This window comes from Engystomops pustulosus, chromosome 11 (genome assembly GCF_040894005.1).
Source record: "Engystomops pustulosus chromosome 11, aEngPut4.maternal, whole genome shotgun sequence".
NCBI lineage: Eukaryota > Metazoa > Chordata > Amphibia > Anura > Leptodactylidae > Engystomops > Engystomops pustulosus.
In genome coordinates this window covers 75,882,507-75,905,181 of record NC_092421.1, presented here as the reverse complement: position 1 = coordinate 75,905,181, position 22,675 = coordinate 75,882,507, and the positions used below count along the sequence as shown (strand labels likewise).

Genomic DNA, 22,675 nt, shown 5'->3' with positions numbered 1-22,675 from the left:
CAGAAACCCTGATAAATTTCCCCCAATAGGTTTATCCCATGAAATCCCGGCCCAAATATGTATATTTTACATAATTTTATGTATAGATATAGATCTCTGCTGTGAGACTATTATGGATTTTTAAACTTTTAGGAATTTATTTGTATTTTATGTCATTTATTTTTGGGCAATAGTAGAACCTGCTTGATATTTGGACACACTGGGGGTCATTTACTAAGGGCCCGATTCGCGTTTTCCATCGGGGCTGGCATGCACGCGATGGAAATCGGGGGCGTGGCCGAACGAAAACACGTCAGATTTGGAAAAACCGCGGCATTTTAAAAAAAATAAGTGTCGCGGAGTTTGCACTTACCTTCACTAGGAATAGGCCAGTGAACTTGAGTGCGTTCCGATGCTCTTCAGCGCAGCAACGCCACCTGGTGGACGTCGGAGGAACTGCCTTAATGTATCCCGGCCGGACCCGAATCCTCCGCAGAGAAGGCGCCGCTGGATCGCGAATGGACCGGGTAAGTAAATCTGCCCCACTATATTCATTTATTTCCAATAAACCAAAGCACACAAGGCATATTTTAAATACAAAATATATTGGGGGAGTTTTTCCCTGTCCCTTCTGCGCTGCCGTATACATCACGAGGCTCCAGATGCTCCTCTTGAAGTTACAATTATTATCTATACAGAAAATGACCCTGTCTGTTCCTAGAAGTCATGAATAAGTGATGTCAAGTCCAACCCCTTATCTAATTCTTAAAACCATAGAGGAAGTAGGTTACACAATCACAGCATTTTGCGCACAAGCAGGTTTATATGTGACGGCCTCTCAGCTTTCCTCTATTCAGCCTCCAACCATTCATGTAGATGGACGTGATTCTTGATGCATATCTTAGACTTTCTCCACAGCTCTGGAAGTGAATCAGTGTCGCTGGTTGTGTGGATCGCAACACAAGAAGAATCGCAACATAAAGGATCGTATTAAGGTATAGTGTGCACTTGGTTCCTTTTTAATTTTTTTTTTTAACTTTGAGATACAGTAATAATTAGAAAAAGTTAAGTTCTTGGACCTATATAGTGAGCCAAGAATATCTCTATATAGAATATTCGTGGCTGATTGGTTCTATTGCTCGGACCACTACAGGAGCCAATATTCTGACTATCCTGTATACTTGGATGTCTGGTTTCATAGAGATGTTCCAGTCTTTCTTTTCTCCAATATACTTTGTGTCAAAAATAAGGGAGGCAGCGTTATCTGGATGCAAAATTGGGTGCCCGATCATAGCCCCCCGTAGCGGTCTTTGACACCCGGTGCGATCTGTGTTTCACGGCATCATGACAAAGCCTAGTGCTATGCTTTCTATGGAGAGGGGAAGGGTGAGCAGCACTCACTCCTCCTCTCTCCTGCACCTGGCCACGTGTATGCCCAGGTTACAGCCCGGGTGAGCACACATTTGTATTTACGAGGCCTTAGGATAATAAAATGTATATTGGAGCTTTTTTTTTGCACTCTCATCAGGTTTATTGATTAGATTTTGACCACAAATTCTTCTCCAAAATGATTTTGAGAATGTTTTCTCGAGACACATTGTACTTCATTATAATATTTAAGTGATAAGTTTTGCGTTTCATTCAGGAAAAAAAAAACATGAAAATTTGGCAAAATTTCAGAAAAAATCTTCATTTTCAAAGTTTCAAATGTTCTGCATTCCAGACAGGAACTAAAACTACCCCAACAGCTAAATAACTAACATTTCCAGAATGTCTGCTTTATTTTTGGATGATATTTTGTGTCCTCTCCTTTTTCTAGGATGTTATGATGCTGTTATGGTGCGATTTTTCAAATTTTCATGAAAATCGTCAAAACTCACATTTTGAGGGGCAACTCAGCTTCCAAGTGACTTGGAAAGGACTAAATAATAGTGAAACCTCATAAATTACACTATATAAACTACACGCCTCAACATACGTAAAACAACTTCTATTAAGTCTATTAACCCTTTAAGTTTTTCACATGGGTTAAATCAAAATGAATGTGCGATTTAGAAACTTTTGACTTTTTTTTGGAAAATACATTCATTTAGGCCAAAATTTACACTTTCATAATGACTAAAATGATGAAATGCTCAAAGTTTGATGCCCAATTCCTCCAGAGTGTACTGATACCCCATATGTGGAGGTAACATGCTGTACAGGGGCACGGCCGGGCATAGAATAAAAGCAGCGCCATTCACAGCAGATTTGTATTGTCACATTGTACAAGCTATAAAATAATTTTTTTTTCGGTAATGAGAACATATGAGGGCTTATTATTTGTGGAATTAGATACAATGTATAGATAATTAATTTTGGGGGTCTGTAGCTTATTCATGAGATTTTATTAACTATTTCAAGGGGAACACAAACAAAATTATCCATTTTTATTTTGGATTTTCAGCACTTTTTTTCCCCCCGCTCACCGTAACGTAAAAATAATATTTTATCTTTATTCTCTGATTCATTACAATTATGGTGATACCTCATTTATGTCGTTTTTCTTATCTTTGTTCAATTTTACTGAGCAAAACCAATAATGGAGAAAATCGCATTGTTTTTACTATCAACAACCTTTTAGGGGCATAACTTTTGTATTTTTCTGTTGACGGGTCTAGTTGAGGGCTTATTTTTTGCGAAAAGCGTTGTTCTTTTCAGTCGTATTGTACGAGGGCTCGTTACTTTTTTTGATCACTTTTTAGAACATTTTTTGTGAGGGTAATTGATTAAAAATTGGATATTTCGGGAAGTTTTTCGTGTTTTTTTTTATGTCGTTCACCAAGCAAATTCAATATTGTTTTAGATTTATAGTACAGATCTATACGGACGAGGTGATACCAAATATCTACTTATTTGTGTGTTTTTTCCAGAGGACCCGATAGCCTCGGGGCACTCGCCAGACCCCGGGATTGCGGCAGGAGGGATCTGATCTCCCGGTACGCACACTGGGGAGGTCTGATCCACGATGGGGACACTTAAACACTGTGGTCATGCTTTCCTGTGGCGTGTAAGGGGTTAGACACCCAGGATCTCAGATTTTTTCGATCCCGGGTGTTAGTGCCTGGTCTGGGCTGTGACATCATATCACAAGTTTGTGATAGATGCTGAGCAAAAGTCTGTATAGCAGCCACTCACTGGGGCAGATTTACTTACCCGGCCCATTCGCGATCTAGCGGCGCCTTCTCTGCGGTGGATTCGGGTCTTCCGGCGATTCACTAAGGTAGTTCCTCCGCCGTCCACCAGATGTCGCTGCTGCACTGAAGAGCATCGGAACGCACTGGAGTACACCGAGCCGGGCTGAGTGAAGGTAAGCGCGTGCCGAGCAACATTTTTTTTTTTTAAATGCGGCAGTTTTTCCGGATCCTCGGGTTTTCGTTCGGCCACGCCCCCCCAGATTTCCGTCGCGTGCATGCCGGCGCCGATGCGCCACAATCCAATCGCGTGCGCCAAAAACCCGGGGCAATACAGGGAAAATCGGCACAAATCGGAAATATTCGGGTAACACGCCGGGAAAACGCGAATCGGGCCCTTAGTAAATGACCCCCAATATGTCAGATAAGGCGCAGGGACTCAAAACCACTAAGTGCCGGAGTTGCGCCAGAAAAAGTCGCAAAAATGTACCAAATTAACGAACTGTGTCAGATCTTTGCGCAAAACAACGCCAAAAACAATCTAAAAAACTATGATTAATGTCCCCCTATATGCTTCCCATAGAATTATATGCTTGCTTTATTGAAAGGAATGAGTATGTTTTCATGAATCCCTAAAAGAAAGGATAAGAAACCATAACTATGAAAGTGTTTCCTCATATAGGGGGTTAATTATCATTAGACCAGATACAAAATGCATAAAAAGTCCCAGAACATAGACCAGCAGGAGACTGGAGTAAGTTTTAAACTTTTTATAAGACTTTTTGCAAAAGTCTCAAGTCATGGATCTGGCTCTGGCTTTGCCCGGTGCTGCACTCGCAGCAGTTCTATGTTTAGGTCGGATTAATGAAGAGGTGTATATAGTCCTGTGAGACTTTTTAGCTGTGAAAATTCTCAAAAATCCTCAATGTGACTACTTTGAGACTTTTTTTTAACGCCAAAAAAGCCCAGGAAAACCGTTGATAAATAACCCCCCTTAGAGTCAGAGAAAAGAAAAAACGACACAGTAAAATACGTATACACCGCTCTTACCCATTTATAGGGTTAGAACAAACATAACTCCAGGAGATGTTGGTGGAAAATTTTGAGTGAGTACAGCGATGTTACCTTGGTGTTAAATGACAATCTCCAAACAATTCGGTGTCTCACCATAATTTACTGAAAGAACAAGATTAATTTCCGAATTAGAACAATAGGACACATTGGGGCTCATTTACTTACCCGGTCCTGTCGCGATCCAGCGGTGCATTCTCCGGCGAGGATTCCGGTCTTCCGGCGATTCACTAAGGTCGTGCGCCCGATGTCCACCAGGTGTCGCTACTGCGCCATGGTCCGCCGGAATTCACCATCCTATTCCTGGTGCATGTAAGTGCATGTCAAGCGACACTTTTTTTTTTAAATACCGCAGTTTTTACAAATTCATCAGGTTTTCCGACGTCCCCGTCCCCGATTTACGTCGCATGCAACCCGGCGCCGATGCGACACAATCCAATCGCGTGCGCCAAAATCCCGGGGCAATTCGACCGCAAACCGGTAATTTTCGGGAAACCCGAGGAAAATGAGCGATTGGGGCCCTTAGTACTTTACAAAAAGTGCTTTGCCCGTGTATAATGATCGGTGCAACGTATTGATGAAGAATGTGCACCAGAAATCATGAATCTGCCACTTCCCTGCACTGGCCCCACAGAGTTCACCAACTTTTTGGTTTGTGCACCTTTAACATAGGGCGTGCAGCAGACTTTGCATGTTAAATAGGGCGCAAGATCCGACTGAGCGTCTGAAAGCTCCTTAATTTGGGTTACATGGAGGCCAGTGCAGTTGCACCAAAAAAAAAAAAGGGTTGCATGTGACACAATAGCAGCGCAGACACTTCTTAAATACCCGTGCAAGCCGTTTACACCTAAAAGAACGTGCAAAGTCCGACAGAAAACTGGCGCAAAGCCCTTAGTAAATGTGCCCTAATACATTTCAGCATTGAAACAATGGGGCAGATTGATCAAGCTGTCTCAAACTAAGACTGTTCTTATTTGCCCCTGGCAACCAGTTACAGCTCAGCTTTCATTTTACCAGTGCTCATAAATATTTGAAAGGGGAGCTGTGATTGGTTGCTATGGGCAACTAAGAACTTTCTTACTTTTAGACAGCTTGATAAATCTGCCCCATTTATGTCTTCCTCATGGAGTCTGGATAGTTCTGCTTCATCAAATAGGGGAAGGATGATGGATTAGTTTATACACACAGGCCCACATTTATCAAAACTAGTGCAAGCTGCAGTATTGTCGCACATTCTGCATGAATTTGGCGCCCCCTGCACTTCTCCGGCATATAATTCCATATATAAGGCGCATCGGACTATAAGGCGCAGTGTCCGGGGGCGTGGCAGAGGTCCGGGGGCGGAGGCAGGAAAACGGAGCGGAGACCGACCAGACAAGAGGTGAGCGATCTCCGGGGAAGGGGGTCGGTTCAGGTGGAGGAGGGCAGCGGACCCTACTTACATAGGTCCTCGCTACCGGAGACCGGAGACAGCAGATCTCCAGCGGGAACTGCAGACCACGCGGCAGAAGTTGGTTCGCACTATGGCGCCTGTTGTCCGTGCCACGTGGTCTGCAGTTCCCGCTGGAGATCTGCTGTCTCCGGTCTCCGGTAGCGAGGACCTATGTAAGTAGGGTCCGCTGCCCTCCTCCATACATAGGGCACACCGGACTATAAGGCGCACTTTGGATTTCTAAGGAAATCCTAGGTTTTAATGTGCGCCTTATAGTCCGGAAAATACGGTAAATACCATCACTATGAAGTGCAATTTGTTACGCAGAAAAAATGCCCAAACACAGCTCTGTACGTGTAAAAATAAAAAATAATAGATTTTTGATTTTGGGGAGTGAAAAATGAAAATGAAAAAACAAAAAAGGACGAGGTCCTGAAAGGGTTAATATAAAGTTGGACTTCATGGCTATAAAAGCCTCCACTCAGACACATATCTAATGTATTAGATCCCTGCAGAACTGATTGACCATCAGGATGTAGTTTTGGGGTGAACGGCTTCACCAACCTAATATAGTTTTTGTATCTGTGTAGATTCATTTTGTATTTTCCCCTAATTGAAGTAATGATATCTGATCATTTTAGGAAATCACAATTCACTTACTGATCATTAGGAGCTCTCAGACATAGTGGGACTTGTGAAAAATATGGATCAGGTCACTTACTCCCAAGTAAAAATCAAAAAAAGTCATGGACGTCCCTGCAAGACACAGACGACTGAAGAAGGTAATGTCAACCAAATACAGGCAGTCCCCGGGTTACATACAAGATCGGTTCTTAAGTTGAGTTTGTATGTAAGTCGGAACTGTATATTTTATCATTGTAATCCCAGCCAGATTTTTTTTGGTCTCTGTGACAATTGGATTTTAAAAATGTTGGGTTGTCATAAGAACCAGGATTAACAATAAATCTTATTTGTAGGCACCTTTTATAACTCCTACAGCTAATTATTATACCCTAGGGCTAATGTATAGTGAATTACCAACATCCAGGGGTCCGTTTGTAACTAGGGGTCGTCTGTAAGTCGGATGTTCTTAAGTAGGGGACCGCCTGTATAAGGGAAGAGAATAATAACAGAAAAATTTATTGTCCTACATGTCACTGGCATTATCTGTATGGATCTCTACACCTGAGAATGAAGGTGATTTCGGGTAAACATGTAGCCCCTCTGGGGGGCAGGGCAGGTGTAATAGTAATGAGATACACCTAGAACAGGTCAGGTATACGTAGCTGCTAAATATCCAGATCTACATTTTCCTGGCACTACGGGATCATTGACATGGTAGGATAGATAACATCAGGGGCTACAGCGGTCTCAGTTGTGACGAGGCCCACGCGTTAGTTGGGCTCACAAACACTTTGAGCTCCGCAATTTAAGCATAACAAATCCTTCAACTTTGCTCTGGGCACTGAGATTTATTATACAGGCTTCCAGAGAGTCCTAAGATATATCTAGGGGCCTATGTCCCACAGCCTGTTTCTATAAGTCACCCTCTCAAGAAGCCAGGAAGGGGGTTTTGTTGGTAGGATCTTCATATTTCGCATTATGGCTAAATTCCTGTGAACGGGCCACTTTACAGATGTAAAGTGCAAAAAGGCAGGAAAAACAAGAAAATACAAACATAGGCTACATTCACACGATGTGTGCCCCCTGTACCGTAGAACGGCAGGCATACATTAGCACCCGGGAGAGGAGGAGGGGGTGAGCGCCGCTTACACCCGTCCTTCTCCACAGTGATGTATGGCGCCGTATTACGGGGAATAGATTGGACTTGTCCTATCTTTCTCCTGGCTACGGAACAGTACGATGCCACACGTGTGCTGCACCATGCCGCTCCCATATGGCACCATGAGCCCATTGCCGTCTATGGGGGATGTATACACGTGTATATATATGTTGGTCGTATATATGTCCCCCATACGACCTTGTGAATGTAGCCTTAGATGAAAACTCGGAGAGATATGGGTCAGAACCATGAGGACAATCCAGTGGTGCCTATGCTGATGGGCTAACGATCTATTGTTTTCTTTCACCCAGTTCCTCCGACAATTGTTTATGCTGACATAAGGCTAAACGGATCTCAATGTCAATTATCAGGAAAAGATCCGGCACCAGGTATGGTCATATTTTCACTTTAGTAAGTGGGCCCAGTCCTGACTGAAAGTACATGGTCCATTAGAGCAGTGGTTCCCAACCTTTTTTTGCCCAGGGACCGGCTGTAAACATAGATTTTCTCCAGGGACCAGTGGGGTGGGGGAATGCGGTCTGGTGTCAGTTTCATAGCCATAAATGTATGTTTGCATGCCCCACTATTGTCGGTAGACACGATGTGATGACATGGAAATTAACTAAAGGAAGAGAAGACTGCTGCAGGGGAGTGCAGAAGGTGAGCATTGATTTTTTTTTTTTTACAGAGATGTTCCATGGCCCGGAACCAGCGATTCCACGGACCGTTCTTGGGCCGCGGACCGGTGGTTGGGGAAGACTGCATTAGATAACCAAAAGGATCTTTTTACTTGGCAATTTGGAGGTAGTTTTCTATTCCATTCATTTCAATGGGAGAAAGAGATGGGAATTTTTTTTCTTCCATGAGCGGGATAACGCCTCAACAATCTTTGCTGTAAATGAACTGCTGTCACTTCTTTCTTCCCCATGAAAAAAAATATTCCCTATTATTTTGGCTTTGGAACATTTGTGCAGTGTTAGCCGCACTGATGTTGAGTCTGTCCACTTCCTACAGCAAAGTCGTGGCTTATTAGATTAATAAAAAAGTGGCCGATTTCTGCAGTCAAAATGATTGTGGAAGCAGTAATACAGTCAATGGGTTCCTTCCTCTTATACTTGCGACTTTATTTGGGTCCATTTGCATATTTGCACCTTAATTTGCAACTTTTTCACTTGCCTAGCAAAGTTGGCCATGCAACAATTTTTCAGTGTTGTGTCTGATATCTCTTTAAAATGCAGATGCGGACATATGAAAAAAAATCAAAATTTTGGTGCAAATTGGGGCACATTTACTTACCCGGTCCTGTCGCGATCCAGCATCGCTGGAGGATTCGGTTCTTCCGGCGATTCACTAAAGTCGTGCACCCGATGTCCACTAGGTGTCGCTGCTGCGCTGAATTCCACCGGAGTTCACTGTCCTATCATGGGTGCAGGTAAGCGCGTGTCAAGCGACACATTTTTTTTTTTTAATTCCGCAGTTTTTCCGAGTCCATCAGGTTTTCCAATGGCCACACCCCCTGATTTCCATCGCATGCAATCCCAGCGCCAATGCACCATAATCCGATCGCGTGTGCCAAAAACCTGGGGCAATTCAGGGAAGAACGGTGCAAATCGGTAATATTCGGGAAACCCGACGAAAAATTGCGATTTGGGCCCTTAGTAAATGACCCCCATTGTGTTTAAATAGACAGGTGTGGGAAAGGGGTTGCAGAAGAGTTTCAGACTTTAGTGCAACTTAAAAGGTCGCAAAAACCCCACAGACTCAGCTGCCTGATATATCAACCTCTAAGATAGAAATCCACAAAAGACGCGCCCAAATGTCCTGACTACAGATCAATGACCCCCATTGTGCCCCCGACCTTACAGAGTGATGTCTAAGCCTCCTTGATGTCCGATTATTTACAGGATTCTAACACATATCACATTGATTTTCAGAAGTTCAACAAGAAACGTTGCCGTGCTGCAGATACAAAACCCTCAGCTTCATTCTCATGCTCATCACTGTTCTCCTTTGCTGCGCTCTTGGATATACAGGTAGGTCCTGTTATAGGTGACCGTACAACTGCCGTACATGAATCTGTTGTAATATCTGTACACATTGAGACAGGGAACACATTGGACGAGTACTGTGCACTCCCATAGACACACAGAGGACGACTGCCAGGACCCATGTAACATCTGATGACTGCACTAGTATTATTACTGTTACACATACCCTGCCGCAATATACCTGTAATGTGTACATGTCTATGAGGATGTGGGGGGGACACAAGAGCTTACAGTCTATGAGGATGAGGGGGGTGACACAAGAGCTTACAGTCTATGAGGATGTGGGGGGGACACGAGCTTACAGTCTATGAGGATGAGGTAATGACACAAGAGCTTACAGTCTATGAGGATGAGGGGGGTGACACAAGAGCTTACAGTCTATGAGGATGAGGGGGGGACACAAGAGCTTACAGTCTATGAGGATGAGGGGGTGACACAAGAGCTTACAGTCTATGAGGATGAGGGGGGGACACAAGAGCTTACAGTCTATGAGGATGAGGGGGGGACACAAGAGCTTACAGTCTATGAGGATGAGGGGGGACACAAGAGCTTACAGTCTATGAGGATGAGGGGGGACACAAGAGCTTACAGTCTATGAGGATGAGGGGGTGACACAAGAGCTTACAGTCTATGAGGATGAGGGGTGAAAGAAGAGCTTACAGTCTATGAGGATGAGGGGGTGACACAAGAGCTTACAGTCTATGAGGATGAGGGGTACAGTCTATTAGGATGAGGGGTGAAAGAAGAGCTTACAGTCTATGAGGATGAGGGGGTGACACAAGAGCTTACAGTCTATGAGGATGAGGGGGGTGACACAAGAGCTTACAGTCTATTAAGATGAGGGGTGAAAGAAGAGCTTACAGTCTATGAGGATGAGGGGGTGACACAAGAGATTACAGTCTATGAGGATGAGGGGGGTGACACAAGAGCTTACAGTCTATGAGGATGAGGGGGGACACAAGATCTTACAGTCTATGAGGATGAGGGGGGACACAAGATCTTACAGTCTATGAGGATGAGGGGTGACACAAGATCTTACAGTCTATGAGGAATAGGGGTTGACACAAGAGCTTACAGTCTATGAGGATGAGGGGGTGACACAAGAGCTTACAGTCTATGAGGATGAGGGGGTGACACAAGAGCTTACAGTCTATGAGGATGAGGGGGTGACACAAGAGCTTACAGTCTATGAGGATGAGGGGGTGACACAAGAGCTTACAGTCTATGAGGATGAGGGGGTGACACAAGAGCTTACAGTCTATGAGGATGAGGGGGTGACACAAGAGCTTACAGTCTATGAGGATGAGGGGGTGACACAAGAGCTTACAGTCTATGAGAATGAGGGGGTGACGCAAGAGCTTACAGTCTATGAGGATGAGAGGGGGACACAAGAGCTTACAGTCTATGAGGATGAGGGGTGACACAAGAGCTTACAGTCTATGAGGATGAGGGGGAGACACAAGAGCTTACATTTTATGAGGATGGGGGGGTGACAGAAGAGCTTACAGTCTATGAGGATGAGGGGGGGCACAAGAGCTTACAGTCTATGAGGATGGGAGGTACAGTCTATTAGGATGAGGGGTGAAAGAAGAGCTTACACTCTATGAGGATGAGGGGGTGACACAAGAGCTTACAGTCTATGAGGAGGAGGGGTGACAGAAGAGCTTACAGTCTATGAGGAGGAGGGGGGGCACAAGAGCTTACAGTCTATGAGGATGAGGGGGGACACAAGATCTTACAGTCTATGAGGAATAGGGGTTGACACAAGAGCTTACAGTCTATGAGGATGAGGGGAGGACACAAGATCTTACAGTCTATGAGGATGAGGGGGGCACAAGAGCTTACAGTCTATGAGGATGAGGGGGTGACACAAGAGCTTACAGTCTATGAGGATGAGGGGCAGTGGCGTACCGACCGCGGTTGCAGCCATCGCCATTGAGACCGGGCCCATCGGACGGGGGGGCCCGGGCGACCGTCTCAATGGCGACCGCGGTCGGTACGCCACTGGCAGTCGGGCAGGGGCCTCCATCCGTCAGGACAGGAAGCTCCTGCCCGTCCCTGTAAAGTGCTCGTTGCGGTAGTAAGCGGCCGCTCGAGCACTATAACTGGAGCGATGTGGCCGGAAGACAACCCCGGCGCACATCGCTCCATGAACTAGGATGCGCGGCTGCGTGATGACGTCATCACGCGGCCGCGCACCCCTTCATGCCCGCCCGCGGCAAGAAGATTGAAGACGCGGGACCCGCTGCCAGAGGTGAGTATAGGGTTTTTTTTAAAGGGGCTTATTTTATAAAATCATTAATTTGATCTAATAACTCATTGGGTTGGGGGGGTTTGGGCAAGAATAATTAATTAATTGTGTGTGTGTGTGGGGGGGGGCAGAATATGTAATAATTAATTGTGTGGGGAGAATATGTACCGTAATAATTCATTGTGGGGGGGCAGAATATTTAATAATTCATTGTGGGGGGGCAGAATATTTAATAATTCATTGTGGGGGAGGGCAGAATATGTAATAATTGTGGGGGGGGGGCAGAATATTTAATAATTCATTGTGGGGGGGGCAGAATATGTAATAATTTATTGTGGGGGGACAGAATATGTAATAATTAATTGTGGGGGGCAGAATATGTAATAATCACTGAAATATCGGTTAGCAGAAAGGGTTTTGAGTTTTTTTTTAGGTATAATTGGGGAGGGGGGGCCCCATTAGGAATTTTGTCCCGGGGCCCAGTGGACTCTAGTTACGCCACTGATGAGGGGGTGACACAAGAGCTTACAGTCTATGAGAATGAGGGGGTGACACAAGAGCTTACAGTCTATGAGTATGAGGGGGTGACGCAAGAGCTTACAGTCTATGAGAATGAGGGGGTAACACAAGGGCTTACAGTCTATGAGAATGAGGGGGTGACACAAGAGCTTACAGTCTATGAGTATGAGGGGGTGACGCAAGAGCTTACAGTCTATGAGGATGAGGGGGTGACACAAGAGCTTACAGTCTATGAGTATGAGGGGGTGACACAAGAGCTTACAGTCTATGAGAATGAGGGGGTGACGCAAGAGCTTACAGTCTATGAGGATGAGAGGGGGACACAGGAGCTTACAGTCTATGAGGATGAGGGGTGACACAAGAGCTTACAGTCTATGAGGATGAGGGGTGACACAAGAGCTTACAGTCTATTAGGATGAGGGGTGAAAGAAGAGCTTACAGTCTATGAGGATGAGGGGGTGACACAAGAGCTTACAGTCTATGAGGAGGAGGGGTGACAGAAGAGCTTACAGTCTATGAGGAGGAGGGGGGCACAAGAGCTTACAGTCTATGAGGATGAGGGGGGACACAAGATCTTACAGTCTATGAGGAATAGGGGTTGACACAAGAGCTTACAGTCTATGAGGATGAGGGGAGGACACAAGAGCTTACAGTCTATGAGGATGAGGGGGGGCACAAGAGCTTACAGTCTATGAGGATGAGGGGGGACACAAGATCTTACAGTCTATGAGGAATAGGGGTTGACACAAGAGCTTACAGTCTATGAGGATGAGGGGGTGACACAAGAGCTTACAGTCTATGAGGATGAGGGGGTGACGCAAGAGCTTACAGTCTATGAGAATGAGGGGGTGACGCAAGAGCTTACAGTCTATGAGGATGAGAGGGGGACACAAGAGCTTACAGTCTATGAGGATGAGGGGTGACACAAGAGCTTACAGTCTATGAGGATGAGGGGGTGACACAAGAGCTTACAGTCTATGAGGATGAGGGGGTGACACAAGAGCTTACAGTCTATGAGGATGAGGGGTGACACAAGAGCTTACAGTCTATGAGGATGAGAGGGGGACACAAGAGCTTACAGTCTATGAGGATGAGGGTTGACACAAGAGCTTACAGTCTATGAGGATGGGAGGCACAGTCTATTAGGATGAGGGGTGAAAGAAGAGCTTACAGTCTATGAGGATGAGGGGGTGACACAAGAGCTTACAGTCTATGAGGAGGAGGGGTGACAGAAGAGCTTACAGTCTATGAGGAGGAGGGGGGCACAAGAGCTTACAGTCTATGAGGATGAGGGGGGACACAAGATCTTACAGTCTATGAGGAATAGGGGTTGACACAAGAGCTTACAGTCTATGAGGATGAGGGGAGGACACAAGAGCTTACAGTCTATGAGGATGAGGGGGGGGCACAAGAGCTTACAGTCTATGAGGATGAGGGGGGACACAAGATCTTACAGTCTATGAGGAATAGGGGTTGACACAAGAGCTTACAGTCTATGAGGATGAGGGGGTGACACAAGAGCTTACAGTCTATGAGGATGAGGGGGTGACGCAAGAGCTTACAGTCTATGAGAATGAGGGGGTGACGCAAGAGCTTACAGTCTATGAGGATGAGAGGGGGACACAAGAGCTTACAGTCTATGAGGATGAGGGGTGACACAAGAGCTTACAGTCTATGAGGATGAGGGGGTGACACAAGAGCTTACAGTCTATGAGGATGAGGGGGTGACACAAGAGCTTACAGTCTATGAATGATGAGGGGGTGACACAAGATCTTACAGTCTATGAGGAATAGGGGTTGACACAAGAGCTTACAGTCTATGAGGATGAGGGGAGGACACAAGAGCTTACAGTCTATGAGGATGAGGGGGGGGCACAAGAGCTTACAGTCTATGAGGATGAGGGGGGACACAAGATCTTACAGTCTATGAGGAATAGGGGTTGACACAAGAGCTTACAGTCTATGAGGATGAGGGGGTGACACAAGAGCTTACAGTCTATGAGGATGAGGGGGTGACGCAAGAGCTTACAGTCTATGAGAATGAGGGGGTGACGCAAGAGCTTACAGTCTATGAGGATGAGAGGGGGACACAAGAGCTTACAGTCTATGAGGATGAGGGGTGACACAAGAGCTTACAGTCTATGAGGATGAGGGGGTGACACAAGAGCTTACAGTCTATGAGGATGAGGGTGTGACACAAGAGCTTACAGTCTATGAATGATGAGGGGGTGACACAAGAGCTTGGTGTCTTTGGAGCTTTGCTGCCCATTTACTAAAGTGGCTTTGGTCCTTTAATAAATCTGTCTGCAGTTTACCAACACTATGCACCGCTTGCTGTTTGTGACAAATTTTTGTTGAAAAATCACATAAAAAGTTTCAAAAAGCATCACTTATGGCAGGAGGGTCTGGAGTGACTTCCATGGTGTTCCAGTAGCCAACAGAATGATAATTTTGTTGGTTAGTACTTTTATGTTCCATTGCCAAGAGTAGCCTTGTGCAACTTTATCGGCACATATAAACGTGATACCACTTTTTACAACAAATAATATTCACCGTCCATTTTATCTTTGCTTCTTTTAGTTTTTTTCCCTGTAAAGAAGCCTTATGATAATCCACCTATCGACAATTCAGGGACCAATTTTAATACATCTAAGAACACTCAAGGTAAGTACAATGGAACCTGGGAGCACAATTCACTCCATGAATATGCTTGTAATCCAAAGCGCTCTTAAATCAAAGCAAGAATTCGCATAGGAAATCATTGAAATGCAAAAGATTTGTTACACAACAAACAAATACTTTGTATTACAAGCAAAGTTCTTACTCGGAATCCAAAGATCTCATATATCAGAGCAAGATTTTCCAAAAGAAATGGGCAAGAAACTGGCATTTCACTTAAAACCCGGCTCAGTCACCCGTCGCACACGAGCACCAGAATACGATAAATAACCCGTAAAGATAGCATGCAACTAATGAAACAAAGTTTCCTCAAAAAAGGAGGACATCTACCATCAGGATGAAGGAGTGTAAACCAAGCACACTGACAAACTGGTGTGTGCTCTCTCCGGCAGGATCCGCTCATTTTTGAGCTTCTAATGTCCTGGATTTTACAAAAACAGGTTTTTAAAATAATATAAATGAGCCTGAGGAGCTCCAGGCTCCATAGGTGCTAATTTGCATAATTTTTAAAGCCTATTTTTTTAAAAAAATAAGGGCATAAGAAGCTAAAGGAAGAGCGAATCCTGCCAGAGGGGGCCCACAAAAGTATATCGGTCCTTGGTTTACAATCCTTCATCCTGGTAGTAGATCTCCTTTAATAACATTTCAACAATTAGGTAAAGCAGTTTCAAAATGTTGTAACAAAATTGTGTCTTATCCTGCAAAAACTAAGCCTGATACGACTATATAAACAGAAAACGAAAAACTTACACTGGTGCTGGTAAAGTACACCAATTAAAAACATTGAGGGTTATCATTGGTTCTGGCAAGGTAACCATAAACTACTGTATGACATTTTTGAAAAAGGTGCATAAAAAGTCTCATAGTCACTGCAGCCCCCCCTGCATGGATAATTTATGCATGTTGAATTTTTTTGGTGGAAAAAAAAAAACCTAGACAACAATTAGAGAATATGAACATTTAAGGGCCAAATCCACTCTAATGAATCTGATGGGCACCGGAGCTCCATAGACACTTCTAGAACTGTCCCAAAGAGCAGTGTTATGATAAATAACCCCCATTACATAGTAACATAGTAACATAGTTTATACGGTTGAAAAAAGACACTTGTCCATCAAGTTCAACCAAGGAAGGGATTGGATGAGGAAGGGATTTAGGGGAAACAATTCTATATAACATAACCAGCAATGTTATTTAGGTGTAAAAAGGCATCTAGACCCTTCTTAAAGCTCTCTGCTGTCCCTGCTGCGACCAGCGCCTGAGGCAGGCTATTCCACAGAGTGACAGTTCTCATAGTAAAAAAGCCCTGTCGCCTCCGGTGATTAAACCTTGTTTTCTCCAGACGGAGACAGTGCCCCCTCGTCTTTTGATTTGATCTAAACTTAAACAACTTACCACCATATTTTTTGTATGGACCATTCATATATTTAAATAAATTAATCATGTCCCCTCGTAGTCGTCTCTTTTCCAGACTAAATAAATCTAGTTGTTTTAATCTTTCCTCATAACTAAGACCCTCCATACCCCTTATCATTTTTGTGGCTCTACGTTGAACCCTCTCCAGCTCCAGGGCCTCCTTTTTATGGACCGGTGCCCAGAACTGGACAGCATATTCCAGGTGAGGCCGAACCAGTGCCTTGTACAGGGGTAATATTACATCCCTATCACGAGAGTCCATACCACTTTTGATACACGACAAGATCCTACTAGCTTTAGAGGCAGCTGATTGACATTGCATGCTGTTATTCAATTTATGATCTACTAGTACCCCCAGGTCCTTCTCAACAAGGGACTCTCCCAGATTTACTCCCCCAAGGACATATTTTGCCTTTGGATTATTGGCCCCCAGGTGCATAACCTTACATTTATCCACATTAAACCTCATTTGCCAAGTGGATGACCAAACATTCAGTTTGTCCAAGTCACCCTGCAGCCTATGAACATCCTCCATAGACTGTATTACACTACACAGTTTGGTGTCATCTGCAAAAATAGACACAGTGCTATTAATTCCTACCTCTATATCATTAATAAATATATTAAATAGTAGTGGGCCAAGCACAGAACCCTGAGGTACACCACTCATAACTGGTGACCATTCCGAGTAGGAATCATTGACCTAATCATTGACCTAATATACCCTCCAAAAATCCAGTGCCTTCCCTTTTTAGAAGTTTCCAGCCACATTTCATATTCAGGAGAAATTGCATCACCAACTTTGGGGTGTATCGTATATACTCGAGTATAAGCCGGCCTGAATATGAGCAGAGACCCCTAAAACCGTCCCCCTGTAGTATAAAGCCAGCCCCAAGTAGTATACAGCCAGATCCCTGAAGTATACAGCCAGCCCCAAGTAGTATACAGCCAGCCCCATGTAGTATACAGCCAGCCCCATGTAGTATACAGCCAGCCCCATGTAGTATACAGCCAGCGCGCTCCCTGTAGTATACAGCCAGCCCCATGCAGTATACAGCCAGCCAGCTCCCTGTAGTATACAGTCAGCCCCATGTAGTATACAGCCAGCCCCAAGTAGTATACAGCCAGCCCCATGTAGTATACAGCCAGCCCCATGTAGTATACAGCCAGCCCCATGTAGTATACAGCCAGCGCGCTCCCTGTAGTATACAGCCAGCCCCATGCAGTATACAGCCAGCCAGCTCCCTGTAGTATACAGTCAGCCCCATGTAGTATACAGCCAGCCCCATGTAGTATACAGCCAGCCTCATGTAGTATACAGCCAGCCAGCTCCCTGTAGTATACAGCCAGCCCCATGTAGTATACAGCCAGCCAGCTCCCTGTAGTATACAGCCAGCCCCATGTAGTATACAGCCAGACAGCTCTCTATAGTAAACAGCCAGCCCCCTGTATGCCAATTACATAAAAAAAAAAAATAAACTTTATATTCACCCCCGATACTCTGCGTGGCTCCCGATCTTCGGCACGGTTCCCGGCGGCTTCTCTTCTCTCTTCTTTCTTCTCTTTCCGGCAGAGTCGCGTCCATGCAATCCGGCGGGCGTACACTATGATGTGGCGGTGTCGCAGCTGATGACGGTGATAAGTATTCAGCCCCTGGTGATAAGTATTCAGCCCCCGGTGATAAGTATTCAGCCCCCGGTGATGAGTATTCGGCCCCTGGTGATGAGTATTCAGCCCCTGGTGATGAGTATTCAGCTCCTGGTGATAAGTATTCGGCCCCTGGTGATAAGTATTCAGCCCCTGGTGATGAGTATTCAGCCCCTGGTGATGAGTATTCAGCTCCTGGTGATGAGTATTAAGCCCCTGGTGATAAGTATTCAGCCCCCGGTGATAAGTATTCAGCCCCCGGTGATAAGTATTCAGCTCCTGATGATGAGTATTCAGCCCCCGGTGATGAGTATTCAGCCCCCGGTGATGAGTATTCAGCCCCCGGTGATGAGTATTCAGCCCCTGGTGATGAGTATTCAGCCCCTGGTGATGAGTATTCAGCCCCTGGTGATGAGTATTCAGCCCCTGGTGATGAGTATTCAGCCCCTGGTGATGAGTATTCAGCCCCCGGTGATAAGTATTCAGCCCCCAGTGATAAGTATTTAGCCCCCGGTGATGAGTATTCAGCCCCCAGTGATAAGTATTCAGCCCCAGGTGATAAGTATTCAGCCCCCTGTGATAAGTATTTAGCCCCTGGTGATAAGTATTCAGCCCCCGGTGATAAGTAGTCAGCCCATGTTGATAAGTAGTCAGCCCCTGGTGATAAGTATTCAGCCCCCGGTGATAAGTAGTCAGCCCATGTTGATAAGTAGTCAGCCCCTGGTGATAAGTATCAGCCCCCGGTGATAAGTAGTCAGCCCCCGGTGATAAGTAGTCAGCCCCTGGTGATAAGTAGTCAGCCCCTGGTGATAAGTAGTCAGCCCCTGGTGATAAGTAGTCAGCCCCCGGTGATAAGTATTCAGCCCCTTTGCTCAGTGTTGAGTAGAAGCAGCTTTGGAGCTAGTACAGCCAGGAGTCTTCTTGGGAAGATGCTACAAGTTTTTCACTCCTGGATTTGGGGATCCTTTGGGGATCCTTTGCCTCTTTCTTGTAGATCCTCTCCTGTTCTCTCCGGTTGGATGGTGAATGTTGGTTGAAGCCATTTTCAAGTCTCTCCAGATATGCTCAATTGTGTTTAGGTCCCTACTGCATAACTACAGCTCAGCCACAGTGATCTTATAGTTCTTCTTTACCTCTCTCAACAAAGCTCTACTCCCACGATTGCTTAGTTCGACTGAACGGCCAGATCAAACAAGAGCTGTGGTTGTTTCAAACTTCTTCCAGTTAAAGATTTTGGAGGTCACTGTGCTCTAAAGAACCTTGAGTGCTGTAGAAATTCCTTTGTAACCTTGGCCCGATCTATACCTTGCCATAATTATGTCTCTGAGATCCTTGGGCACTTCCTTAGACCTCATGATTCTCATGTGCTCTGACATGCACTGGGAGCTGTAAGGTCTTATATAGAGAGGTTTGTGCCTTTCCTAATCAAGTCCAATCAGTTGAATGGACTTTTACACAAGTTTATCCACATTTATATCATCTCTTTTATCTATTACCTTATCCTTTCTGCCAGAAAATTGGTGGAAAGTCAAAAATAAGTTCACCCCAGAGGATATAAAATATTGCACATGTCAAATATCCGAGAATTCTTGCTCAGTTTTACCTCAAGGTTCTAGGTTTTATAAAGATTACAGCAGTGGCGTAACAAGACCCCAGTGGGTCCTGAGGCAAACTTAGAAACGGGGCCCCCATACACCTAAACACATTTATACAATCACAATCATTTTTACACTCATACACGTGTCTACACATTCATACAAATATACACACATACAGTATATACACATCAAATTTACAACATATACATGTGCATACAGATATACAGAATATATACACACACATCCACTATGTACAACATAGACACAGATATACAGCATATGTACGTACACACAATCTGTATATACATCATACACACAGATATACAGCATATGTACGTACACACAATCTGTATATACATCATACACACAGATATACAGCATATACACACACACATCCTGTATATACAGACAAGGCAGGATGGTCCGGGCAGCGAGTGGGGTGGGTGGACGGGATGGCCTGAGCCACATGTGGGGTGGGTGGGGCAGACTGGATCGCATGTTGGGTGGGCAGGCCAGGCCGGGCCGCAGGAGATGGACAGATGAATTATAATTTGCTAATGATGTGCCCCGGGCCCATCCCATTACCTCCCCTGACATGCAGGCCGCAGCATATCAGTGGGACAGCCCGGGGCACATCATTAGCAAATTATAGTCCGCATGTCCGTCCCTGGGTTCCTGCCAGATGCCCATCTGTCGCGGGCTATCACCGCAAGCCCCCCGCAGCTATCGCCACCCAATTCCCCCAGCAGCTATCGCCGGCCGTATCCTGTATTGCTGGCCAGTGTAGATTTTACAGGAGGGCCTGGGTCGTGGGAGTGACTGCTGTGGCTCAGGCCCTTCTCGGGGCGATCGTTACGCCCCTGGATTACAGCACTACACAACACACACCCAATTGCCCTGCACAGCTCCTCTTATCATAGTGTGTGATATCCTCCATTATTATTTCAAACAGGATGTCGTCCTCTGTGTCCTGATGATTGGATCCAACGTGGAGATGACTGTTATTACTATTCAGATGACAAAAAAAAAACATCATGGGAGAAGAGTCGGGATCATTGCAGGACGATGGGAGCCGATCTACTGGTCATAAAGACCCAGGAAGAGCAGGTCTGGTGTCTGTATCATATGGAAGGATTATATAAGACCGCCCACTGGTCATGTCACTACCTTTATATGTTTCATGCCATGAAATGTCTTTATTATTACAGGAGTTTATACAGAGAACTCTCAGACGTTGGGTGGATAATGCATACTGGACAGGACTGTGCGGAGATGGAAGTGCCTGGAGATGGGTGGATGGAGAACAGTATAACAGCAGCTTGTAAGTCTCCTCCTGACACCAGCACTCGCCGCTCATTACTGGGAGTATATAAAACAGTGATGGCGAACCTTTTAGAGACCGAGTGCCCAAACTGCAACCCAGACCCACTGATTGCAAAGTGCCAACACAGCAGTTCTAGCATTAACTTATAAAACTCTTCTTGCTCCGTGCTGAGGCTTTCAGCGGTCCCGAGGACACCAATATCGTTAACAGAAGGAGGGAAAATTTAGATTGCCATTGGAGTTCCCTTGACAACCCACTAACCAGGAAAAATTGTGGCGCTAAGAGCAGGAGCTTCAATGGCGCCAATGATAATCCGCGCATGTCCACACCTTTTCTTCCTGCAGTATCAGGTAGACCCAGATGCTTCATTTTAAAATAACGCTGAGTGTGTCAGGCCCTGGGCTACCTGGGCCTGCAGGAGGATCTCCTGCCCGGTGAATTCTGTGCTGAGTGCCCACTGAGAGGGCTCAGAGTGCCACCTCTGGCACCCGTGCCATAGGTTCGCCACCACTGATATAGAAGATCTCGGCTCTGTATTCTCCTCATTTCTATTTACTAGTCATATTCTCTTGTTTTGTTCTCTTGTCCCTCAGGATCCAGATAAAGTCAGCACCATCATCAGGACACTGTGTATCAATGACTAAACATGGTTATTATCCTGTCGGCTGCAATGTTACACACCAATGGACATGTCTAAAGAAATCAGAGACTTGACTGACAACTATAATGGAAATGATATATATATATATTGTTATTTGTGATTTGATGTTATACTGTATAAAATCTGAATAAAAAACACAGACAGAACCTGGAAGGTGACATAAAACTCGGAGTCAGGGATCAGTAAGAATAGCTGAATGGCTCTGCCTTATATATGACGAATCATTTAGGAGCCTCCTATAAGAATCCCAATCTTTAGTTCACACTTTTATTTTATCATCCATCAGATGATATAGAGAGGAGAACAGATATCGCTATAAGGGTCCGGGTGACCACATTCTTTACAGGTGTCCCCTCCCATTGACGTGCACCAATGCATCCGGTATAGTATTATTACTAATATGTATTTACTATCTATTCTGATTTTATTGAATTTTTCATCAATCATACAAGATTACAAATGTTTGATTGTACAGTGCACCCGTAGAGACACCTAAAGAGCATACAATAAGCAAAGAAGGGACAGGGATTGGTATGGGAAGGGGTGGGGGGGCCCCTCCGAGATAATGGAACCCAATTATATAATATAAAGTAAGATGAAAAAGTGAAATATTCATAATATTAATGCTTGTTGCACACTATATACCACACTCTATACAGAGTAACGCACAAGTCCAGGGCCCAGATTTACTAAAGCCCCATTGCCAGTTTTCTGTTGGACTTTGCACGTTCTTTCATGTGCAAACTGCTTGCACGGGTATTAAAAGAAATCTACCATTTGTTTTATGCATTGTAAACCAAACATACCTTAAGAATGCTGGAGCTACACTGATGCAGAAACATATCTTGTTTAATACCTGATCCAAGTGGTTTTGCTCAAAAAGGCAATCATAAAATTCAGGACCCTGGGTTGCATGCAGGCTGCCGTTCATAAACACATTACACGGAGCTTCCTGAACTGCCCAGACAGGACTAATCAACCTGAGCTGGATGATTCATACACAGCAGCTGGGGGATGGTGCAGCGATTGATTACTTCTGTCTATCAGGGACAACACAGTGATTACATCATCCTCTGAGCAGTACATAACTAATG

The 22,675-nt window shown here is 45.0% G+C and overlaps 1 protein-coding gene across 1 annotated transcript; it reads left to right on the top strand.

The window, feature by feature from the left end:
• The first annotated feature begins 785 nt into the window (after nt 1–785).
• On the top strand, nt 786–21,634 carry LOC140105484 (killer cell lectin-like receptor subfamily B member 1B allele C). Its single transcript, XM_072129431.1, has 8 exons — nt 786–974; nt 6,297–6,437; nt 7,750–7,827; nt 9,373–9,471; nt 14,837–14,920; nt 20,549–20,703; nt 20,805–20,917; nt 21,514–21,634. Exons 2-8 carry the CDS (start codon nt 6,359–6,361, stop codon nt 21,632–21,634), a joined length of 729 nt encoding a protein of 242 aa, XP_071985532.1. The 5' UTR covers nt 786–974; nt 6,297–6,358.
• The last annotated feature ends 1,041 nt before the right edge of the window (nt 21,635–22,675 follow it).